Raw genomic sequence first — 26,195 nt, forward strand, 5'->3', positions numbered from 1 at the left:
AGCACTGAACACCATCAACTTCTATTTACATTTACATTTACGTAATTTAGCAGACGCTCTTATCCAGAGCAACTTACAAATTGGTGCATTCACCTTATGATATCCAGTGGAACAACCACTTTACAATAGTACATCTATATCTTTTGGGTGGGGGGGGGTTAGAAGGATTACTTAATCCTATCCCAGGTATTCCTTAAAGAGGTGGGGTTTCAGGTGTCTCCGGAAGGTGGTGATTGACTCCGCTGCCCTGGCGTCGTGAGGGAGCTTGTTCCACCATTGGGGTGCCAGAGCAGCGAACAGTTTTGACTGGGCTGAGCGGGAACTGTGCTTCCGCAGAGGTAGGGAGACGAGCAGGCCAGAGGTGGATGAACGCAATGCCCTTCTTTGGGTGTAGGGACTGATCAGAGCCTGAAGGTACGAAGGTGCCGTTCCCCTCACAGCTCCGTAGGCAAGTACCATGGTCTTGTAGCAGATGCGAGCTTCAACTGGAAGCCAGTGGAGTGTGCGGAGGAGTGGGGTGACGTGAGAGAACTTGGGAAGGTTGAACACCAGACGGGCTGCGGCGTTCTGGATGAGTTGTAGGGGTTTAATGGCACAGGCAAGGAGCCCCGCCAACAGCGAGTTGCAGTAATCCAGACGGGAGATGACAAGTGCCTGGATTAGGACCTGCGCCGCTTCCAGTGTGAGGCAGGGTCGTACTCTGCGACTGTTGTAGAGCATGAACCTACAGGATCGGGTCACCGCCTTGATGTTAGCGGAGAACGACAGGGTTTTGTCCAGGGTCACGCCAAGGCTCTTAGCACTCTGGGAGGAGGACACAATGGAGTTGTCAACCGTGATGGCGAGATCATGGAACGGACAGTCCTTCCCCGGGAGGAAGAGCAGCTCCGTCTTGTCGAGGTTCAGCTTGAGGTGGTGATCCGTCATCCACACTGATATGTCTGCCAGACATGCAGAGATGCGATTCGCCACCTGGTTATCAGAAGGGGGAAAGGAGAAGATTAATTGTGTGTCATCTGCATAGCAATGATAGGAGAGACCATGTGAGGATATGACAGAGCCAAGTGACTTGGTGTATAGCGAGAATAGGAGAGGGCCTAGAACTGAGCCCTGGGGGACACCAGTGGTGAGAGCACGTGGTGCGGAGACGGATTCTCACCACGCCAGCTGGTAGGAGCGACCTGTCAGGTAGGACGCAATCCAAGAGTGAGCCGCGCCGGAGATGCCCAACTCTGAGAGGGTGGAGAGGAGGATCTGATGGTTCACAGTAACAAAGGCAGCAGATAGGTCTAGAAGGATGAGAGCAGAGGAGAGAGAGTTGGCTTTAGCAGTGCGGAGAGCCTCCGTGACACAAAGAAGAGCAGTCTCAGTTGAATGACCAGTCTTGAAACCTGACACATTTGGATGAAGAAGGTCATTCTGTGAGAGATAGCAAGAGAGCTGGCCAAGGATGGCACGCTCAAGAGTTTTGGAGAGAAAAGAAAGAAGGGATACTGGTCTGTAGTTGTTGACATCGGAGGGATCGAGTGTTGGTTTTTTGAGAAGGGGTGCAACTCTCACTCTCTTGAAGACGGAAGGGACTTAGCCAGCGGTCAAGGATGAGTTGATGAGCGAGGTGAGGTAAGAGAGAAGGTCTCCGGAGATGGTCTGGAGAAGAGAGGAGGGGAGGGGATAGGGTCAAGCGGGCACGTTATTGGGCGGCCGGCCGTCACAAGTCGCAAGATTTCATCTGGAGAGAGAGGGGAGAAAGAGGTCAAAGCATAGGGTAGGGCAATGTGAGCAGGACCAGCGGTGTCGTTTGACTTAACAAACGAGGATCGGATGTCGTCAACCTTCTTTTCAAAATGGTTGACAAAGTCATCCGCAGAGAGGGAGGAGGGGGGGAGGGGGAGGAGGATTCAGGAGGGAGGAGAAGGTGGCAAAGAGCTTCCTAGGGTTAGAGGCAGATGCTTGGAATTTGGTGTGGTAGAAAGTGGCTTTAGCAGCAGAAACAGAGGAAGAAAATGTGGAGAGGAGTGAGTGAAAAGATGCCAGGTCCGCAGGGAGGCTAGTTTTCCTCCATTTCCGCTCGGCTGCCCGGAGCCCTGTTCTGTGAGCTCGCAATGAGTCGTCAAGCCACGGAGCAGGAGGGGAGGACCGAGCCGGCCGGGAGGATAGGGGACATAGAAAGTCAAAGGATGCAGAAAGGGAGGAGAGGAGGGTTGAGGAGGCAGAATCAGGAGATTGGTTGGAGAAGGTTTGAGCAGAGGGAAGAGATGATAGGATGGAAGAGGAGAGAGTAGCAGGAGAGAGAGAGCGAAGGTTGCGGCGGCGCAATACCATCTGAGTAGGGGCAGAGTGAGTAGTGTTGGAGGAGAGCGAGAGGGAAAAGGATACAAGGTAGTGGTCGGAGACTTGGAGGGGAGTTGCAGTGAGATTAGTAGAAGAACAGCATCTAGTAAAGATGAGGTCAAGCGTATTGCCTGCCTTGTGAGTAGGGGGGGACGGTGAGAGGGTGAGGTCAAAAGAGGAGAGGAGTGGAAAGGAGGCAGAGAGAAATGAGTCAAAGGTAGACGTAGGGAGGTTAAAGTCACCCAGAATTGTGAGGGGTGAGCCATCCTCAGGAAAGGAACTTATCAAGGCGTCAAGCTCATTGATGAACTCTCCAAGGGAACCTGGAGGGCGATAAATGATAAGGATGTTAAGCTTGAATGGGCTAGTGACTGTGACAGCATGGAATTCAAAGGAGGAGATAGACAGATGGGTCAGGGGAGAAAGAGAGAATGTCCACTTGGGAGAGATGAGGATTCCAGTGCCACCACCCCGCTGACCAGATGCTCTCGGGGTATGCGAGAACATGTGGTCAGACGAGGAGAGAGCAGTAGGAGTAGCAGTGTTTTCTGTGGTAATCCATGTTTCCGTCAGCGCCAAGAAGTCGAGGGACTGGAGGGTAGCATAGGCTGAGATGAACTCTGCCTTGTTTGCCGCAGACCGGCAGTTCCAGAGGCTGCCGGAGACCTGGAACTCCATGTGGGTCGTGCGCGCTGGGACCACCAGGTTAGAGTGGCAGCTGCCATGCGGTGTGAAGCGTTTATGTGGCCTGTGCAGAGAAGAGAGAACAGGGATAGACAGACACATGGTTGACCGGCTACAGGAGAGGCTACGCTAATGCAAAGGAGATTGGAATGAAAATTAACTAAACAACTGGGGAAGCGAGAGAGCAGGTCCTCCCTCACTAACCATTCACTGAAACACTCAAATATAACTTTTCCAACTTCCACTTTAAAAATTATAATTGATGTAAACTACAGTGGTTCAATGTTTCCAGGAATAGGCTCAAACTTAGTTTATTCAGCTAGATAACTTGGTACAGTATTCTTCCGTGAAACCCACCCAGTGCACCGTGTCCTATGACGCCATAGCTAACTAGCATGCTAGCATCCAATAACACACAGTTAGCACCAATACTTGGTTGCAACAAACTACCAATGGATCATTCGTGTCCGTGTCTAGTTCCTTTCATAACGCAGAAGTAATTAAACGTTGACTAGCTAACACAAAGTCAGTCCTGCTAGCTACACAAGTGGACTACACAACTCGAAAGTTCAGAAAGTTAAGCTTACGTTGCAAAAATCTTATTGACTAAAAATGATACAGTACTGCTAGCTGGTAGAGTTGGCTAGCTAGCAGTGGCTGCGTTTACCTTTATCTTTGATATATAGACAACTATGTAGCTAGCTAACATTACACTAATCAAATCATTCCGTTGTAATGTATTTAGTTTCTACAGTACTGCTAGTTGGTAAAGTTGGCTAGCTAGCAGTGGCTGTGGTGTTGTGGTGTTGACGCCGTTTGGAAAATGGCACGAACGAATACAGCTGGCTAGCTAACCTTGGTAGTTTCTCAAAGTTAGTTTCTCAAAGCTACACCTACACCTTTAGCTACACCTTTATCCTTGATGCAAAGACAACTATGTAGCTAGCTAGCTAACATTACACTAATGAAATCGTTCCGTTGTAATGTAATGTAATGAAATATAATATTACCCGCGGAGTGAAGTACAGCACAACTACTCGCTCCAGCATCCGGCCCTATTCTAGAGGTGGACGTCTGGAGAAGGGTCATGGCTTGCTGGTCTTGTTTCGAACAAGTTGCCAGCTTCTCACTCACATAGGGAAGGGTATTGATCTGCCAAAGTCACTCCACGTTTCTGAAGAGCTCGGCAGAAGGCGAGACGGTAGCAGTGAACAGGCACTGTTCAGCTGGTGCTGTGTGGACAAAGCTAGTAGGGCCTTGCAGGGACCAGCCGAGTTCGGTGTGGACGGCAATGGCTTCACCAGGTGGGCCTGTACACACTGGCTGTATGGGTATCAGGAGGTGAGGCATGTCTGAACCTTTCAGCAGCAGAGGTTGAGCTTGGTCCACCGGTGGCAAAGGCAGCTTACAGTGGTGGTCATATCGCTTTTGGAAAGCTGCTACTGGGCAGGAGTGTTCGGAAAGGCCTAGGTTGTCTGTGGTGAATGCCTGACATATCTGATAGTACTCGAAAGGTTTGAGCAAGGGAGGACAGGTCAAAGGTCACTGAGGCACCTTGCAGTTGCAAAACGTCTTGTCGAACTGTCCTGAGGGTCTCAGGCTCAGAATTGAGGTTTCGTTTTTGAACATCCTGTGGCAGGACGATGCTACGCTAGGCGCCATCGTCGAGCACGGCGTATGTCTCCAGGGCTCGGTCTCCATTGTGAAGTAAGACCTTCAAGACCTTCAGCGTAATTTTAGCCGATCAGTTCGGTCTGTCCAGGTACACCTTGGTCGTAGGGACACGCCTTTCTGGTTTTCCTGTATGGTATCATGAAGGATTGTTAGGTGATGCTCTTTACATGTCTTGCAAGGTCGTCTGAGGGTGCAAGCATCAGCTTTGTGGGATCATCCGCACTTCCAACACCTTTTTCCATCCTTTATCCACTTGACGATCTGTCCTGTGTTCAGCTTCTTGAACTTCATATGAGTTGAGAAAGTGTTCTTTATTGTCACAGTTGGGACAGTATGGCTTGGGGTTGAGCAGGATCCTTGGGGTTGGGATCTTCACTTGCATTGAAAAGGATTGAACCAGATTTCTTCTTCTGTCTCGTTAAGGCATGTTGGTCTTTCTTGAATGGCTTAGGCATATCACATTGATAGAGGGCTCTAGCTCTGCTTGATATGTGCTTAGTCTGGGACTTCTTCTATAACCAGACTGCCAAGTCATGCAAGGTGAACGTCTGATCTGTGCCAGTCCTGAGGATGCTGCGATTGAAGCAGTACTCAACGAATTCATCCCGGTAGCTCTGTGGCATCTTTCTCAAGAGCCGGTCGATATGGGATACACATCTGAGGTCAAAGCCGTTCTGCCACTCAAGGGTCCTGAGCATGCCTACCAGTGAGTGGATAGAAAGGCAAAGTTGTCAAAGGCTTCTGCATCTCCAAACCTGATGGCTGGGGAGTTTAGGATGGTGGCTAGCTCATACTGGACGAGTGGTGGGGCTGACCATACTTGTCCTGCGGGGCTTGTAAGGCAGCAGTCGTGCATGTAGACCTTAGCGAGCTGGACTTGCATTCTGTAGTTTCAGGTGGGCCAGGAGCACTTGATACTGATACCGCTCATTTAGGTGCCTGTGACTGCTCATCAGATCATCTAGGGCCATCTTGAGGAGGGCAAAGTCACTCTCTCTATCGCTCTGAAAGTAGGACAATGACGGCTTCGGCATGTCATGTGATGAGACAATCAGCCGATCCGTGCCAGGTGGCGGAGCAGGCTCCGGGTAGGGTGCCATCTGTCCTGGGGCAGGATATGGTGCTGGATTTGGATAGGGCGCACCTAAACCTGGATGGAAGCCTGGTACTGCTGGAACTGGATAAGCTTTGTCCCGCAGATAAGTAGGGTTCACCTGGAAGAAGGTATGGTGTAAATCCTGGTGCAGGATGTGGCGCAGTGGAAGCTGGTCCAGGGTATGGAGCAGGTGCTGCAGGTGCTGTTCCTGGGTGCGGAACCACGGGAGCTGGAGCTGGGTTCAGAGCCACGGGAGCTGGGTGCAGAGCCACAGGAGCTGGAGCTGGGTGCCGAACTACAGGAGCTGAAGCTGGGTGCGGAACCGCGGGAGTTGGAGCAGGGTGTGGAACCGCGGGAGCTGGAGCAGGGTGCAGAACCGCGGGAGCTGGAGAAGGGTGCGGAGCCGCGGGAGCTGGAGAAGGTTGGGTAACTGCGGGAGCTGGAGCAGGTTGCGTAACTGCGGGAGCTGGAGCAGGGTGTGGAACTGCGGGAGCAGGGTGCCGAACTGCGGGAGCAGGGTGTGGAACCACGGGAGCTGGAGAAGGGTGCGGAACCACGGTAGCTGGAACAGGGTGCGGAACCATGGGAGCTGGAGCAGAGGGGGGGAGGCATGGGAGCTGGAGCGGGGGGGAACTCGGGAGCTGGAGCAGGGTGCTTAACCTTGGAATATGGGGTGGAACTCCATGAGCTGGAGCTGCGTGCGGAACCACGGGAGCTGCTGATGAGTGCCTCGGGTAGGCAGGGAGAAGATGGCGTGAATCTTCATAGGCTCTGCCTCTTTCTCCTAGGTTGGCGTGTTGTGGCTGTGTCCGTGGGATAGATGTAAAGCTGTCACATGATTCATCAGACGGTGCTAGTGAGGGGCTCCTCTGCTCTGAATTAGTCATCTGGGTTCTGGCTACATCAACACCTTAATCTCTTTCTTTTAATTTTTTAACTAGGTAGGCCAATTGAGAAAAGTTCTCATTTACAACTGCGACCTGGCCAAGATAAAGTAAAGCAGTGCGACAAAAACAACAACACAGAGTTACACATTAACAACCCATAAACAAACCTTTAGTGTTTTAAGAAAGGATGTGACAAGCTTGGCTAGCTCTAGCTCAGTGGTTCCCAATCTTTTTATAGTACGCAACCTCCAGCTGCGTACCCCCTCTAGCACCAGGGTCAGCGCACTCTCAAATGTTGTTTTTTGCCATCATTGTAAGCCTGCCACACACAAACTATACGATACATGTATTTTTTGTCACAACCCGGCTCGTGGGAAGTGACAAAGGGCTCTTATAGGACCAGGGCACAAATAATAATACACTGCTCAAAAAAATAAAGGGAACACTTAAATAACACAATGTAAATCCAAGTCAATCACACTTCTGTGAAATCAAACTGTCCACTTAGGAAGCTACACTGATTGACAATAAATTTCACATGCTGTTGTGCAAATGGAATAGACAACAGGTGGAAATTATAGGCAATTAGCAAGACACCCCCAATAAAGGAGTGGTTGTGCAGGTGGTGACCACAGACCACTTCTCAGTTCCTATGCTTCCTGGCTGATGTTTTGGTCACTTTTGAATGCTGGCGGTGCTTTCACTCTAGTGGTAGCATGAGACGGAGTCTACAACCCACACAAGTGGCTCAGGTAGTGCAGCTCATCCAGGATGGCACATCAATGCGAGCTGTGGCAAGAAGGTTTGCTGTGTCTGTCAGCGTAGTGTCCAGAGCATGGAGGCGCTACCAGGAGACAGGCCAGTACATCAGGAGATGTGGAGGAGGGCATAGGAGGGCAACAACCCAGCAGCAGGACTGCTACCTCTGCCGTTGTGCAAGGAGGAGCAGGAGGAGCACTGCCGGAGCCCTGCAAAATGACCTCCAGCAGGCCACAAATGTGCATGTGTCTGCTCAAACGGTCAGAAACAGACTCCATGATGGTGGTATGAGGGCCCGACGTCCACAGGTGGGGGTTGTGCTTACAGCCAAACACCGTGCAGGACGTTTGGCATTTGCCAGAGATCACCAAGGTTGGCAAATTCGCCACTGGCACCCTGTGCTCTTCACAGATGAAAGCAGGTTCACACTGAGCACGTGACAGACGTGACAGAGTCTGGAGACGCCGTGGAGAACGTTCTGCTGCCTGCAACATCCTCCAGCATGACCGGTTTGGCGGTGGGTCAGTCATGGTGTGGGGTGGCATTTCTTTGGGGGGCCGCACAGCACTCCATGTGCTCGCCAGAGGTAGCCTGACTGCCATTAGGTACCGAGATGAGATCCTCAGACCCCTTGTGAGACCATATGCTGGTGCGGTTGGCCCTGGGTTCTTCCTAATGCAAGACAATGCTAGACCTCATGTGGCTGGAGTGTGTCAGCAGTTCCTGCAAGAGGAAGGCATTGATGCTATGGACTGGCCCGCCCGTTCCCCAGACCTGAATCCAATTGAGCACATCTGGGACATCATGTCTCGCTCCATCCACCAACGCCACGTTGCACCACAGACTGTCCAGGAGTTGGCGGATGCTTTAGTCCAGGTCTGGGAGGAGATCCCTCAGGAGACCATCCGCCACCTCATCAGGAGCATGCCCAGGCGTTGTAGGGAGGTCATACAGGCACGTGGAGGCCACACACACTACTGAGCCTCATTTTGACTTGTTTTAAGGACATTATATCAAAGTTGGATCAGCCTGTAGTGTGTTTTTCCACTTTCATTTTGAGTGTGACTCCAAATCCAGACCTCCATGGGTTGATAAATTGTATTTTCCATTGATTATTTTTGTGTGATTTTGTTGTCAGCACATTCAACTATGTAAAGAAAAAAGTATTTAATAAGATTATTTCTTTCATTCAGATCTAGGATGTGTTGTTTAAGTGTTCCCTTTATTTTTTGGAGCAGTATATAATAATAATCAATAATTTAGCTCTTTATTTAGCCATCTTACATATAAAACCTTATTTGTTTATCAGAAATTGTGAATAACTCACCACAGGTTAATGAGAAGGGTGTGCTTGAAAGGATGCACATAACTCTGATATGTTGGGTTGTATTGGAGAGAGTCTCAGTATTAAATCATTTTCCACACAGTCTGTGCCTGTATTAGTTTTCATGCTAGTGAGTGCCGAGAATCCACTCTCACAAACAGTTGAAGTCGGAAGTTTACATACACCTTAGCCAAATACATTTAAACTCAGTTTTTCACAATTCCTGACAATTTAATCCTAGTAAAAATTCCCTGTCTTAGGTCAGTTAGGATCACCACTTTATTTTAAGAATGTGAAATGTCAGAATAATAGTACAGAGAGTGATTTATTTCAGCTTTTATTTCTTTCCTCACATTCCCAGTGGGTCAGAAGTTTACATATGCTCAGTTAGTATTTGGTAGCATTGCCTTTAAATTGTTTAAATTGGGTCAAACGTTTTGGGTAGCCTTCCACAAGCTTGCCGTCAATAAGTTGGGTGAATTTTGGCCCATTCCTCCTGACAAGAGCTTGTGTAAGTGAGTCAGGTTTGTAGACCTCCTTGCTCGCACACGCTTTTTCAGTTCTGCCTACAAATGTTCTATAGGATTGAGGTCAGGGCTTTGTGATGGCCACTCCAATACCTTGACTTTGTTGTCCTTAAGCCATTTTGCCACAACTTTGGAAGTATGCTTGGGGTCATTGTCCATTTGGAAGACCCATTTGCGAACAAGCTTTAACTTCCTGACTGATGTCTCGAGATGTTGCTTCAATATATCCACATAATTTTCCTTCCACATGATGCCATCTATTTTGTGAAGTGCACCTGTCCCTCCTGCAGGAAAGCAGCCCCACAACATGATGCTGCCACCCCCGTGCTTCACAGTTGGGATGTTGTTCTTCGGCTTGCAAGCCTCCCCCTTTTTCCTCCTAACATAACCATGGTCATTATGGCCAAACAGTTCTATTTTTGATTCATCAGACCAGAGGACATTTCTCCAAAAAGTACGATCTTTGTCCCCATGTGCAGTTGCAAACCGTAGTATGACATTTTTATGGCGGTTTTGGAGCGGCCTTTCAGTTTATGTCAATATAGGACTCGTTTTACTGTGGATATAGATACTTTTGTACCTGTTTCCTCCAGCATCTTCACATGGTCCTTTGCTGTTGTTCTGGGATTGATTTGTACTTTTCGCACCAAAGTACGTTCACCTCTAGGAGAAAACGCATCTCGTTCCTGAGCAGTATGACGGCTGCGTGGTCCCATGGTGTTTATACTTGCGTACTATTGTTTGTACAGATGGACCTGGTACTTTCAGGCATTTGGAAATTGCTCCCAAGGATGAACCAGACTTGTGGAGGTCTACGAATTTGTTTCCTGAGGTCTTGACTGATTTCTTTTGATTTTCCCATGATGTCAAGCAAAGAGGCACAGAGTTTGAAGGTAGGCCTTGAAATACATCCACAGGTACACCTCCAATTGACTCGAATGATGTCAGTTAGCCTATCAGAAGCTTCTAAACCCATGACATAATTTTCGGGAATTTTCCAAGCTGTTTAAAGGCACAGTCAACTTAGTGTATGTAAACTTCTGACCCACTGGAATTACAGTGAATACAGTGAATTATAAGTGAAATAATCTCTAAACAATTGTTGGAAAAATTACTTGTGTCATGCACAAAATAGATGTCCTAACCGACTTTCCAAAACTATAGTTTGTTAACAAGAAATTTGTGGAGTGGTTATTAAAAAACAAGTGACTCCAACCTAAGTGTATGTAAACTTCCGACTTCAACTGTTGGTACATGGTTGCAAAGGGCATCAGTGTCTTAACAGCTCGATTTTCCAAGGCAGGTTACTCTGGGCACAGCCCTATCCAGAAATCTGGCAGCGGCTTCTGATTAAATTCAATTTTCACAGAACCGCTTGTTGCAATTTTCTTGTTCAGATATCGGTAAGTGGACTGGAGGCAGGGCATGAAAGGGATAATGAATCCAATTGTTTGTGTCGTCCGTTTCGGGAAAGTACCTGCATAATTGCGCACCCAGCTCACTCAGGTGCTTCACTATATCACATTTGACATTGTCCGTAAGCTTGAGTTCATTTGCACACAAACAATCATACAATGACGGAAAGACCTGTGTGTTGTCCTTGTTAATGCAGACAGAGAAGAGCTCCAACTTCTTAATCATAGCCTCAATTTTGTCCCTCACATTGAATATAGTTGAAGAGAGTCCCTGTAATCCTAGATTCAGATCATTCAGGCAAGAAAAAACATCACCCAGATAGGCCAGTTGTGTGAGAAACTCATCATCGTGCAAGCGGTCAGACAAGTGAAAATGATGGCCAGTAAAGAAAACTTTAAGCTCGTCTCTCAATTAAAAAAAACGTGTCAATACTTTGCCCCTTGATAACCAGCACACTTCTATATGTTGTAAAAGCGTTACATGGTCACTGCCCATATCATTGCATGAAGCAGAACATACACAAGAGTTCAGGGGCCTTGCTTTAACAAAGTTAACCATTTTCATTGTAGTGTCCAAAACGTCTTTCAAGCTGTCAGGTATTCCCTTGGCAGCAAGAGCCTCTCGGTGGATGCTGCAATGTACCCAAGTGGCATCGGGAGCAACTACTTGCATGCACTTTACCACTCCACTATGTCTCTCTGTCATGGCTTTTGCGCCATCAGTACAGATACAGTGGGGGAAAAAGTATTTGATCCCCTGCTGATTTTGTATGTTTGCCCACTTACAAAGAAAGGATCAGTCTATAATTTTAATGGTAGGTTTATTTGAACAGTGAGAGACAGCATAACAACAAAAATATCCAGAAAAATGCATGTCAGAAATGTTATAAATTGATTTGCATTTTAATGAGGGAAGTAAGTATTTGACCCCTCTGCAAAACATGACTTAGTACTTGGTGGCAAAACCCCTGTTGGCAATCACAGAGGTCAGACGTTTCTTGTAGTTGGCCTCCAGGTTTGCAAACATCTCAGGAGGGATTTTGTCCCACTCCTCTTTGCAGATCTTCTCCAAGTCATTAAGGTTTCGAGGCTGACGTTTGGCAACTCGAACCTTCAGCTCCCTCCACAGATTGTCTATGGGATTAAGGTCTGGAGACCTTCTTTGTAAGTTGGCAAACGTACAAAATCAGCAGGGGATCAAATACTTTTTTCCCCCACTGTACCAACACATCTTGACCACCAAAGTCCATTTGATGTCACAAAGCTGCCCAGTACTTTAAAAATATCCTGTCCTGTTGTCCTGGTTTCCAGTGGTTTGCAGAAGAGGATGTCTTCCCTAATTGACCCCCCACCATAAACGTAACGGACATATACCAGTAGCTGTGCCAGGCCCACCACATCTGTTGACACATCCAGCTGCAGCACGTATGCAAGGCAGTAATTGTTTCAAAACATCTCCTACCACTGATGCGTCGTGAAACAGTGTTGTTTGATGAAGACCTTGTCTGTGTAGTTTTTCAGTCCTTTTCCCCCAGTATTGTCCCAGCCATATCCGTGGCAGCAGGAAGAATTAAGTCCTCCGCAATAGTATGGGACTTGTCTGTCCTAGCCACTCGGCAGCTCACCATATAAGACGCTTCTAGCCCCTTCTTATTAATGGTATCTGTTGCTTTTATACATGTCTTACTACTCGAAAGTCGTCTTAATTCTTGCTCAAAAAACTTGTGTCTTATTTTTCAAATTGGCATGTTTCGTTTCTAAATGTCTGCGCAAGAGTGAAGGTTTCCCGCAAGTGAGTAACGATTAATGTGATTGGATGTTAATTATTTGACTAGGCTACCTGTATTTGACATTGTGTTGTTATTTCGCTGAACACTAGATGGTTTAATTTTAATTTTGGCCGTGAAACGAGGCTACTGAGTTGAGAAAAAAACATCCCCCAATTGTGTAGCCCCGTTGGAAAATCTAAATGGACTGTTTGAACATGGAAATCACATTTTTATTTGGCATACCCCCGACGGCATTGCATGTACCCCTGGCTCACCTTGTTCACCTTTCCTGCATGATTTGGCTTCTGAGTGTGCTGTGCATCACCCTGTCCTGCCTTTGTAACATACAGGTCCACTTCCTGTAGACAAAGAGAGTCTGGCTTCCTGTCCTGGCTGTGGCTCTGAGGCATAGCCTCAGAAAGTAGGGGTACTGAGGGTACTGCAGTACCCCTTGATAAATAACAATAAAATATATGTATCCACCAAATTAGTGCACTAGGCCTTTACTACTCCTGAATGAGCAGAGAAAAAATACTTGTCAGCAGAGCGAGGAGAAAAATACCCTCCCTGATGACAAACATTTTCAGGTTCCATGACTTGAATGGAATTTGTGCCACAAATGCTAAAACATTATAATTTGGAAACAGCCACTGCCAGGGAAACTAAACCAAAGCTTGGATTGCTGTCCTACCTTGTCCATAGACTGATTACAGGGTGAGGAAACCATTGTGTATTTTTTTATTTGTGTGAACTATCCCTTTAAGCACATGGCATAATGAGTAGGATTCTGTGTTTTCACACGCAAAAGTGATTGCTTTTGATAAAAATGCTTTATCTGCCTTCCCAATAAAAACTAGTTTGAAAATTCAAACACACTTGAGTATACAAATCATTAAGAACACTTTCCATGACATGGACTGACCAGGTTAATCCAGGTGAAAGCTATGATCCCTTATTGATGTCACTTGTTAAATCCACTTCAATTAGTGTAGATGAAGGGTAGGAGACAGGTTTAATAAGTATTTTTAAGCCTTGAGACAATTGAGACATGGATTGTGTATGTGTGCCATTCAGAGGATGAATGGGCAAGACAAAACATTTAAGTACCTTTGAATGGGGTATGGTAGTAGATGCCAGGGGCACCGGTTTGTGTCAAGAACTGCAATGCTGTTGGGTATTTCATGCACAACCTTTTCCTGTGTGTGTCAAGAATGGTCCACCACCCAAAGGACATCCAGCCAACTTGACACAGCTGTGGGAAGCATAGGAGTCAACATGGGCCAGCATCCCTGTGGAACGCTTTCGACACCTTGTAGAGTCCATGCCCCAACGAATAGAGGCTGTTCTGAGGGCAAAAGGGGGGAGAGGGTGCGCCTCAATGTTAGGAAGGTGTTCCTAATGTTTGGTATACTGTATCCAATGTATATTTTATGGAAAAGAGATGTATGTTTCTGGATGATGCACAATGCTGCCTTGATGACAACATGACCGAGTGGCGTGGGTTACTGTTCCATTTGAGAAGGGTGCTCCTCCCTCACCGCTTTTGCCCGCTCATGTCACGGTTCATAGTCCGGAGCACCGCAGTTAATAGAACTCCCTCACTGAGGCAAGACTTGCATGAATTCAGCCATGGCATTGGCCACACGATTTTGCTCCATGAGGGGAAAGCTTTGCCTTACAGTTTCCATGACAACTGCTCTTCTACAGTAGGCAGGCAATGTGGGTCTCTGCATCTGAAAACAGTTTTCAGTGTCTCAAACCTTATTCTATTGAACATAGCACACATACTCTTTTCACTGCCCAGCTATCTGTCTACCTATAGCCAATGTTAAATTGCACCACAATACAATCTGTGAATTACGATTTAGTTTACATTTCAAATCTGTCTCTTGGGTCGTTCCACCTCAAAAAGATAGAGGATTTCGTCACCCACCATCTCAGATTGTTCTGAAATCGTTTCTGTTGTTAGAAACAGATAAGATAAGCATTCCTGCAACATCATTTTGTTGAAAGACAATTTGAACAATTTGAGTTAATTGATTGCACCCAAATTTGCCATTTCAATTAATAGGATTCATATAATATTTAATAAATATAGTACTCAACAACCGATTTAGACTAAACCTCTTCTTAACAAGGATTAAGACGTGATGACACCAATGGCTAGTATAAAGTACCAGATCTCTATGTCTGACAAGTAGTATGAAGCTGCGGATAGGAGTATTGTTACCTCATACAATGTAATCTATTCAGTGAATTTGATTATGGTTATTTTCCCCTGTTCAGAGAAATGCATCATTGAAGTTGTTAGGTTTATGTACCGTCATACAACTTGATATTACCAGGTTCTGACCACTAGAGGGTGCTGTTTCTGCTATTAGTGGAAAAGTGTCAAGAATCCCCCCTTCCTCAATGTTAATTCAAGATTGAACCTTCAAATGATTTATAAATGTAGAGTGAAGAGTTAAAGTCAGAACAATGTATTTGCCCAAATACATATCAAAGAAAAATCATCAACAGAGCCGAGGACTACTCATATCTCATTTTATTATTTCACTTTCTTTTCCTTTAGTGCATCTTCTATTGCAGTGATGTATCTACATCCCAAATTATGTTGGCGACCAGTTGCAGGGGTTGTTGCATTAATGGTGCAGATGATGCTTGGTTTTGATACATAACGTGTCCTTTATGTTTGGCCAAGAAAATGACCTTGCTGGATAACTTGGATGCATGAATTTCAACTTTACGTCCATGCTTTCATCATCCACAGCTCCTGAGATTCCAATCCAGTACTCATCATAGCAGCAAACTATAACACAAGAACTCTGCCAGGAACCCACAGCTTCCATCACTTTGTTCCACTCTCCAAAAGCCTCATAGGTGCAAAGAGAGTTTCCAGTGACACATATTATGCCATTAAGTTTGATATGGTCCTTGTGAAATGTATAGATGAGCATATAGTGGTGAATGTGTGAGAATCTTATTTTCTGATCGGACTGATACTGTATAATGGCTGTTGGGGTGGGCTTGGTGTGGGGGGGTCTGTAGGTGGCTCTTGACCATTTATTTGGATTCCTCATGTCTTACTCATTGGTAGGATGAAGTTTTGTACAACTCGGATGTTAGGTACTATATTTATTGAATATTATGTGAATCCTACAAATTAATAGGGCCAATTTGGGTGCAGTCAATTACTTAAGATCAAATTATATTTCAGCAAAATAATGCTTCCGGAATGCTTATGTTATCTGTTTCTAACTGCAGAAACCATTTCAGAACAATCTGAGATGGTGGGTGTCATGGCTTGCTGAAATGACATGGAACGACCCACTTCTCACTTCTCTGAATGAGCATTGTACACTACATGTTGATGCTTTTGAAATGTATATTTCACAACTGTGAATCCCCCTGGTGAATGATGAAACAGGACGTTAGTCATATTCCAGAATTGTACATTGTACACAAAAGTACCAAGTGTGTTTGTGCGGTCTTCAGGGGAGGAACAACCTTTTTTCCCCAATCTTGTGAGAAACTACTTTAGCCTTTAGCCATTTGAGGTAAAAGCCATGTGACCTACATATCAAGCCTAAGATTCATTTTAGCTCTGCTGTTAGTTTGAACCCCTAGGGAGCCACTAGAGATGGTAGTTGTGGCATCAACAGATGCAGTACTTCATGAAGGAAGATGCATGGACTGTGTACACATTGTACCTCTAATGTATGTAGCCAAACATACACTTCTAATGTTGCCTTGACAGCAGCCCACATAGCGACATCCTTTCGCCCCAGAGCAATTTCTCTTTTTTTCCCTGGATGTGTTGTTTATTTAGCACCTCTGGTTACACATAACGCTGTAGCTTGGCTTCCAGTGTTAACATTCATTCCACTGCAGCACAGTCAGAGAGGAGAGAGGCAGAGGGAAATGAGCACACCTGCTGCATTTCACATTCGTTTTTTTCTCTGCCTTCTGCATACAGTACTTATTATGCAGGCTGTGGTCAGTGTGAAAGGGTGTGTGAACAACATTACAATGCTACTGAGGAATGTTGGATACGCAGCTGAATGCTGAGAGGTTCTACCTACATCTGCAGGATGAAATAGATGAAAGCAGAAAGGGCAGCAGCTCGTAGCACAGACATTCCCTTGTGAGAAACACTCTGGGAGAATCGCATTTTCTCACTCCTCGCGTCCTCTCTTCTCGCCTCCTTCTCAAAACCTATTGGATGAGAAAGCCAAAGGTCCCTCCCCTCTGACCTTCTCCTCCAATAGGTTTTGAGAAGGAGATGAGGAGAGAATAGAGACGACGCGAGGCGTATACAATTTAGATTCTCCCAACATAGCGCTGAAAGGAGAGGGAGAGGGAGAGGGAGGGAGGGAGGGAGGCTAGAAGTAGCAGGTGAGGGAGCCGAGGGGGTTTCTCTCCCTCTCAGACAGGTTCCTTCAAGTCTTCAGTAGAGGCAGCGGCAGCAGCAGTGGAAGTTGTGGTGGTATTTCTGTTAACAGCAGCCCGGAGTTCCTGTTTGTTTGTGTGTGTGTGTGTGTGATTGATGCAGAGTGAGCGTTAAAGCGAGTGGGAGTGTAGTGATCTGTTGCTCCGGGAGCATCGGTCGTCTGTGCTCTGTCTCTGTGCTCTGTCTCTGTGAGTGCTTTAGCAGCATGGAGACCAAGTCCCTCTTCAGCCTTCACAAAGCCTTGGCTCAGCCAGTCAAGATGTGTATGTTTGACTTCCCTGTCAACATACTGGATGATCTGGTAAGAAAGAGCTCATATGTTGTTATTTGATTCAGTCGCAGTCTTTTTGGCTGTGTGTGTGTGTATGTGAGAGAAAGAGTTTATGGGTGAGAGAGAGGGTGGTGATTCACTGCTACAGTATGCTACCACCAGGCTGATGGTTCAGCTGTTCAGTGTGTCTGGCACACATCCAAGAGCAGAGTTAGGCAACCATTCCCCTGTGGTGTGCGTTTACCTCGATATTATTTCTCTTGTGCATGTTTGGTCATGCCCACTATTGAATGTGGATGTGTTTTTATTATTTATTACATAGTTATAAATATGGTATTACTTGCTACTTGGTGGTTCATTCTTTTTGTTGGTGTTGGAAATGATTTGGTTTTGTGTTGTTGTTAGTCTCTGAGTTTGGAAATAGACTGTGTGACATTGGCCTCTAGTTCCTTCTCACTGTGACAAGTCCATCTCTGTGTGTTTCATTGTGTCAGCTGTCTTCCTCTAGCCGTGCTCTTCTTACTCAAACCCTCTTACACTTGATTATAGAGGAAGTTGCTTTTGTTGTTCCCTATGGTAGCCGCTGGTCTATGATTTATTTCCAATTACATGTTGAACAAATAAATTGGAAATCAGAATCTTTGCACTAGAGGTATTTGGTAAAACGTTGTGTTCCTGCTGGCATTCTTGACCCAAACCCTATCAGAAAGACCCTGCTTTTCCCTGCTATTAGATAGGGGGTCTCCTTAAGGTATTGTTAAGCTGCCTCAGAGGGGTTGCTTTTCAAATGGTCCTCATTTAGCTGCAGTGCAGTTGTCAAAAAGTTTTTAAATGCTAAGACCTACGAGCTAGGAGTGTCTCAGAATGGGCCTGCAGCTCCTTGAAATAATGGTATGCAATAAATCCATCCGTTCATAAGAGCAGACTCTTTCTGTCAGGTAGTTAGGAGGGCTGTGGTTCTCAGGAGTTATTTCACTCTGTTTGAATGGGACGTTTCGTAGCCCTTTCCTGCAGTCAAATGGCAGAGTGGCTTCATGGGTGGAATGTTAGGAATATTTTCAATTAATAAACGTTATTTTTAAAAAACACACAGAAAATCCGGTGTTTCTATGTCCGTTTTGTTATTTCAGTCTTCTGTGATGTATATAAAGTGTAATATTGGGATGCAAACTCAAAATGGAATACATTTCAACTCTATATCTGACATGGTACAGGTGTCTTCTTTTCTTTTAAGCCCATAACTAAACTTAACAAAAAGAAGAAGAACTATATTATGAAGCCAAGCTCAATGACATAAAGAATGATGGAAAAAAAACTTTGCAGTACTTTAAATGAAATTATAAGCAGAAAGACCAATTCAACTCCATCTTTCATTGAATCAGATGGCTTATTCATCACAAAACCATTTAATGTTGCCAATTATTGTAATGATTACTTAATTGGCAAAGTGGGCAAATTTAGGCAGGAAATGCCAAAAACGAACAGTGAGCCATCGTATTCATGCATAAAAAACAAATAATGAAAGAAAAACATTGCAAGTTTGCATTTTGGAAAGTTAGTGTGGAAGAGGTGGGGAAATTATTGACAAACTTAGATGGAAAGCTACTGAGGATGGTAGCTGACTCTATAGCCACTCCTATCTGTCATGTCTTTATCTGAGCCTAGAGGAAAGTCTTTGTCCTCAGGCCTGGAGGGAAGCCAAAGTAATTCCGCTACCCAAGAGTGGTAAAGCGGCCTTTACTGGTTCTAACAGCAGACCTATAAACTTTCTGCCAGCAATGCTATTTCTCTGTAAACAAATTAACAACAGACTTTTAGCATGCTTATAGAGAAGGGCACTCAACATGTATTGCACTGACACAAATGACTGATGATTGTTTGAAAGAAACTGATAATAATAAGATTGTGGGAGCTGTACTGTTAGATTTCAGTGCATAACCTGTTGTTGAAAAAACGTATGTGTTATGGCTTTTCAGCCTCTGCCATATTGTGGATTCAGAGCTATCTATCTAATATAACTGAAAGGGTTTTCTTTAATGGAAGCTTCCCTAATGTCAAACATGTAAAGTGTGGTGTACCGCAGGGCAGCTCGCTAGGCCCTCTACCCTTTTCTATTTTTAACAATGACCTGCCACTGGCATTAAATAAAACATGTGTCCATGTATGCTAATGGTTAACAAAGAATTGCAGTCTGTTTTGGAATGGGTGGCCAGTAATAAACTGGTCGTGAACATCTCTTAAACTAAGAGCATTGTATTTGGTACAAATCATTCCCTAAGTTCTAGACCTAAGCTGAATCTGGTAATTAATGGTGTGGCTATTGAACAAGTTGAGGAGACTAAATTACTTGGCGTTACCTTAGATTATAAACTGTCATGGTCAAAACATATAGATTCAATGGTTGTAAAGATGAGGAGAGGTCTGTCTGTAATAAAGAGATTCTCTGCTTTTTTGACACCACACTCCAAAAAGCATGTCCTGCAGGCTCTAGTTTTGTCTTATCTTGATTATTGTCCAGTCTTGTGGCCGAGTGCTGTAAGGAAAGACCTAATTAAGCTGCAGGTGGCCCAGAACAGAGCACGTCTTGCTCTTTATTGTAATCAGAGGGCTGATATAAATACTATGCATGCCAGTCTCTCTTGGTTAAAAGTTTATTTTTATAAGAAACATTGTGTTGAAAATCCCAAATTGTTTGCATAGTCAATTACACACAGCTCTGACACACACACTTACTCCACCAGACATGCCACCAGGGGTCTTTTCACAGTCCCCAAATCCAGAACAAATTCCAGAAAGCATAAAGTATTATATAGAGCCCTTATTTCATGGAACTCCGTTCCATCTCATATTGATCAAATAAACAGCAAACCTGGTTTCAATAAACAGATAAAGCAACACCTCACGGCACAACGCCTCTCCCCTATTTGACCTAGATAGTTTGTGTGTATTGATATGTAGGCTACGTGTGCCTTTTGTAAAAAAAAAATATATATATATATATATATATATACAGTGGGGAGAACAAGCATTTGATACACTGCCGATTTTGCAGGTTTTCCTACTTACAAAGCATGTAGAGGTCTGTAATTTTTATCATAGGTACACTTCAACTGTGAGAGACGGAATCTAAAACAAAAATCCAGAAAATCACATTGTATGATTTTTAAGTAATTAATTTGCATTCAATTGCATGACATAAGTATTTGATACATCAGAAAAGCAAAACTTAATATTTGGTACAGAAACCTTTGTTTGCAATTACAGAGATCATACGTTTCCTGTAGTTCTTGAACAGGTTTGCACACACTGCAGCAGGATTTTGGCCCACTCCATCTGATATAGGCCACTGCCGTAAAAGGTTTTAAGGAGCCAACTCTCTGTCTGTCAGTGGGATTTTCCTTGGTGACTTTTTTGTTCAGGTTGTTCAGCTTCTAGATCACATAACGCCCCATAAAACTAGGCTCTTATGTAACCTTTATAAGAGATTGACGACAACGCCTGTATCTTATGGTGAACTCATTCACGTGTTTGTCTTGTTGTTGTAGTCCACCATAAGGAAGCTGTACTAGTGTTGGCACTGCTTTTGGTTTGACAGCCTATGCTCACCATGTTTGCTTTCGGTTTACATTTGTCAGTCCATTAGCTGACTAACTGATGAAAATATAGAATTGCCATAATCTATTTTGTTAGGCCTTATATACATTTTGCCTCACAATTTCAGCTGAATAGGAATAGCCCTGGGAATTTCAGGGTAACATGATGCCAGTGATTTCATTTTTATTTTCTGTTCAGAGAAATACAGTGCCTTCAGAAAGTATTCATACCACATTACTTATTCCACATTTTGTTGTTACAATCTGAATAAAAAAATGTATTAAATATATTTTTTCTCACACCCCTTTACACACACCCTAATGACAAAGTGAAACGTTTTTAGAAATGTTGCAAATTTTACGGCCTCCCGAGTGGCGCGGTGGTCTAAGGCACTGCATCACAGTTGCTAGCTGTGCCACTAGAGATCCTGGTTAGAGTCTAGGCCCTGTCGCAGCCGGCTGTGACCGGGAGATCCAGGGGACGGCACACAATTGGCCCAGCGTTGTCCAGGTTAGGGGATGGTTCGGCTGGCAGGGATGTCCTTGTCCCATTGTGCTCTAGCAACTCCTGTGGCGGGTCGGGCGCATGCACGCTGACATGGTCGCCAGGTGTACACTGTTTCCTCCGACACATTGGTGTGGCTGGCTTCTGGGTTAAGCGGGCAGTGTGTCAAGAAGCAGTGTGGCTTGGTTGGGTTGTGTTTCGGAGGACGCATGGCTCTCGACCTTCGCCTCCTGAGTCTGTACGGGAGTTACAGCGATGGGAGAAGACTGTAACTACTATTTGGATACCACGAAAAAAGGGGTAAAAGTAAAAAATAAATGTTTGCTAATTTATTGAAAATTAAATACATAAATATCTCACTTACATCATTTAGCAGGCGCTCTTATCCAGAGCGACTTACAGTAGTGAATGCATACATTTCATACATTTTTTTCTCCGTACCGGTCCCCCGTGGGAATCGAACCCACAACCCTGGCGTTGCAAACACCATGCTCTACCAACTGAGCCACACGGGACTACGTGAGTATTTACACCCCTGAGTCAATACATGATAGAATCACCTTTGACAGCGATTACAGCTTTGAGTCTTTCTGGGTACGTCTCTAAGAGATTTGCACACCTGGATTACACAATATTTGCCTATTTATTTTATTTAAGCTTTGTGAAATTGGTTGTTGATCATTGCTTGACAACCATTTTCAAGTCTTGCCATAGATTCTCAAGCAGATTGAAGTCAAACCTGTAACTCGCCCACCCTGGAACATTCACTGTCCCCTGGTAAGCAACACCAGTGTAGATTTTGCTTTGTGTTTTAGGTTATTATCCATCTGATATGTGAATTCATCTCCAGGTTTCTGGTGGAAAGCAGACTGAACCTGGTTTTCCTCTAGGATTTTCCCTGTGCTTGGCAAAATGTTTTATCCTGAAAAGCTCCCCAGTCCTTAATAATTACAAGCATACCCATAACATAATGCAGCCACCACTATGCTTGAAAATATGGAGAGTGGTACTCAGTAATGTGTTGTATTGGATTTGTCCCAAACATAACACTGTATTCAGGACAAAAAGTTCATTTCTTTGGCACATTTTTTGCAGTATTTTCTTGTTGCAAACAGGATGCATGTTTTGGAATCTTTTTATTCTGTACAGGCTTCTTTCTTTTCACTCTGTCAATTAGGTTAGTTTTGTGGAGTAACTACAATGTTGTTGATCCATCCTCAGTTTTCTCCTATCACAGCCATTAAACTCTGTAACTGTTTTAAAGTCACAATTGGCCTCATGGTAAAATCCCTGAGCGGTTTCCTTCCTCTCCGGCAACTTTTTTTTTACCAATCTACCCATAGGTGCCCTTCTTTGCGAGGCATTGGAAAACCTCTCTGGTCTTTATATGTGTGGGGTACAGAGATGAGGTAGTCATTCAAAAATCATGTTAAACACTATTATTGCACACAGAGTGAGTCCATGCAACCTATTATGTGACTTGTTAAGCAATTTCTTTCTCCTGAACTTTTTTAGGCTTGCCATAACAAAAGGGTTGAATACTTATTGACTCAAGACATTTCAGATATACATTTTTTATTCATTTGTAAAAATTCCGAAAAACATAATTCCACTTTCACATTATGAGGTAGTGTGTGTAGGCCAGTGACAACAAATCTCAATGTAATTACTTTTAAATTCAGGCTGTAACACAACAAAATATGGAAGAAGTCAAGGGGTGTGAATAGTTTCTGAAGGCACTGTAAAGTACCGTTTATAGTTGTAATTTGCAATTGAACAATGGGACAGTTTCTTCACTCTTACAAGCTATGAACAGGCTTTTTGGAATCCCTATCATCTTTTAGTAGAAGTTAATATTTTATTGTTCAGTTTCTTGCGTGTTGACACAACTGTTTAAGTAAACATCCACTGGAGTGGGCCTGAGGTGGTCACCCAATCTGTGACTGGGGAGGGGAGAAAAGGGACAGCCCTAAGCCGTGCTTTTGGTTCTCTGTCCCGGTCCAGTTTTATTCTCCAGTCTTATTCTCTGGTTCTGAGGGAAGCAGTGATGTGGTGGGCTCAGTGGACCTGTGGGCTGCTGAGGGGTGGAGACTACTGTTGGACTCAGTCTATGTGCCAGGCTGCCTTCATTACTGTGAGACACAGAGAGGTAGACCGAAAGGTAGGTATCAACTCTGATACACTCAATATTATGCAGGAAAAAGTTTCTTTGATAAATTACTTTTTTTTTATGAGCCCGAGCATGTGCGTGTGTGCATACAGTATGTGTGTGTTCCTCACATTTAGCAGTGGCATATTATCCAATAGCTTGGCTTTGTTGTTTCTGTTCTAAGTATGATATGATCATACTTCTGTATTTTGTAGTTATAGGTTAGTAGTAATAGTACAGTTAGTACATGAGCACTTGCTGAGAGTAAACCATGTTGGGGTATCTGCCATATTAGAACAACACTGTTTATTGATTCAAGCAGGAAGCCTGACAAATGGAAGAGGGTGGACTGTGGTTCAATCATAGAAGGGCAAAAGGTAGCCAGCTTGTTGCACCTCCAGGCTGACAACTCTCCCTCTCCCTACCCCATCCCTTTCACTCTCTCTCTCTCCTCTCTCTGTCTGTATCTCCTCGTCCCATACAGCTGTTCAGGGAGAGATTTGTGAATCTGAATCATAGCAGCACCAGTAATCTCTATCTTGTGCTGCTGAATGATGGGACATGGGAGAAAATGTGGGCTCAGGAATGTATTGGAGAAAACACCCCCTGTTGTTAAAGCAGATGTTTTCACAGTCACACCTGTTTTTCTTTTATTTCTCACACTTAGAATAGTGCATGTTGTTGAATATTGTATTTTGCAATGTGTTATAGTGACGTTTGGTTCTAGAGGTTCCAAGTGTGTTCCAATTCTGACCAGCAGAGGGAAGTGTCACTCAAGAGAAATACCATCAAAATTGTCTGTCCAGTCAATGTTGGAGATGACATGAGCACTCATCCACAGAACATACAATTATACCCCTAATGATACCATTCCTTTGACCTGCAAACTTATCATCTTTTTTAGATAACCAGCTGTTTTCAAAAAAGGAGAAAAGTATTGAATGTTACTTGTAGTTGTTGCCTCACCTCAAGATAATTGCTTCGGAGTCATTGCACAATTGTAAAAAATACCCCAGCACTCCCTGGGGGTTACATAACATCTAAAGGATTCACTTGCCTTCAAAATGCTTCACTGACTATGGTCCATCCATTAGATTTATTGTAAGGTTTTGGTGGCCTATACGCTCTAGTTGTTTTCTATCCTTTTATATTTCTACTGAGGTACAATACCTCTGTTGTTGCGCGTAATAGATACATGCAGTGAATACATTTTAACCGGACGAATGTATCAATATACAATACCTTCTCTGGAGACGGTTTCCACAACGACATAATAGTAACAACGATTCCCCGAGGGAAGGGTACCGTAAGAAAGGTGGAGCTATGAAGCACTTTCCGTAACTGAGTCATGCATTACCAAGTACAGTAGGTCGAGGCGCTTGCCTTTAGTACAGTAGCATACTCCGTCTATGTAAGTCCATTTTTACTGTGTGGGTGGGTCCATGGTAAAAAATAATGTTATTGTAGCCTATCATACGAGAGAACTATGGATGTACGACCAAGATAGGTTGTCACAGCAGCTATTGACTGCCATAATCGTATCCTTTATCAATGGTCCACTTTATGGGGATGTACTCTGATGCGCAAAACATCAAATCAGGATACCTCGATGAGATGTTTGATGCTGGAACATGGAAGGTGCGAAATATTTGGGATGGGGTAAAGCTGGAGGTTGGCGAGAACGAAAGCCCGGTGGTCCTTCACAGTTTTACTCATTTGGACCCTGACCTACCACTATTTGAGGTAAGCCAGTGAGCTGTGCGTAAAGAACTCTACATCAATACCGAATCAGTAATTCTAGGCTCACGGCCTATAGCTCGTGTCCCTAAACTGAACATTTGGGATGTGGTAGTATCCTATTGATTTTGAGTCTTATCAAAATGTATAAAATGTAGGCCTACTGAAGTTCATAGTGATGTTTCAGAGTTTTTATATGGTTGTTATCATGACATAAGTCCTGAGTGTCCTGTACTACCCACATTTCATTGGAAGATCCAAAAGAGTGGGATATGTTCCTTCTAACTTAGGCTACTATGTGCTGATGCTCAATACTGGCCTTATAGGCAGATGGGGAACGTGTAAAGAAGTACATATACTTCAGCACATATTATACTATGGGTCTGTACTTTTAACAGTTGTTTTTCACTGAGAAGTTGCCGCAAATAAAGCATTGGGGATGACTAATCAAATTGGTTGGCCTTACATAATGCCTCCTTCGATCAGAGGAGATCAGATGAGGACAGGAGCGTAATTGATACAGTGACTTTGAATGTTTTTAGTTGTTACAGCAGATCAAGAATTGGCAGGCAAAACATCTGTAATTCTGGGAAAGTGCGTATACAAACCGTGTGTGTGTACTTACTGTATGTTACCAGTAACACCGCCGTCTGGCATGCATGTTTCTAAATACGTTCAATATCCTTCTGAAGAATAAATGCTGCTTTAAGAGTTTCAACAAGCTTGTGAAACGAAAGGCTGGAATTCAAACGCTCCATTATTATTAAAGACAGTATGTTTCCTTCATTTGTCACAAGTTTAGAGGGCAATTCAGTCTCCACTCCTACATGCACTAACTCTCTCTCTCCTATAATCTAATCCTCTCCAGTAACACAATTACCTAATGCTTAATCCCCCTCTTTCATTGGCCTGGGAGCTGCCTCTACAATCACAGCCATTCTTCTCCTTCAGCTGAGAAGGAATGGTGAATGTACAGTATTGGAATTCAATGGTTCAGTTGTGTATAAGAAAACTCAGTCCATTG

At 44.3% G+C, this 26,195-nt stretch overlaps 1 protein-coding gene across 5 annotated transcripts in view; it reads left to right on the forward strand.

Moving 5' to 3' along the window:
• Positions 1-26,195, forward strand: part of LOC106579966 (ral guanine nucleotide dissociation stimulator) — a 61,400-nt gene that overhangs the window by 9,030 nt on the left and 26,175 nt on the right. Inside the window, exon 1 of one of the 5 annotated variants that reach the window (XM_045703040.1) lies at positions 16,842-17,217. The exons of 1 other annotated variant lie outside the window; for it this stretch is intronic. In XM_045703040.1, coding sequence (XP_045558996.1) covers positions 17,122-17,217 — 96 coding nt within the window. In that variant the 5' untranslated portion in view covers positions 16,842-17,121. Of the gene's footprint in view, positions 1-16,841; positions 17,218-23,315; positions 23,447-24,705; positions 25,178-26,195 lie in introns of those variants that run through there. 3 more of the 5 variants (XM_045703039.1, XM_014160432.2, XM_014160431.2) reach the window with 3 other exon arrangements.

Source organism: Salmo salar, chromosome ssa20 (genome assembly GCF_905237065.1).
Source record: "Salmo salar chromosome ssa20, Ssal_v3.1, whole genome shotgun sequence".
NCBI classification, from domain to species: Eukaryota; Metazoa; Chordata; class Actinopteri; order Salmoniformes; family Salmonidae; genus Salmo; species Salmo salar.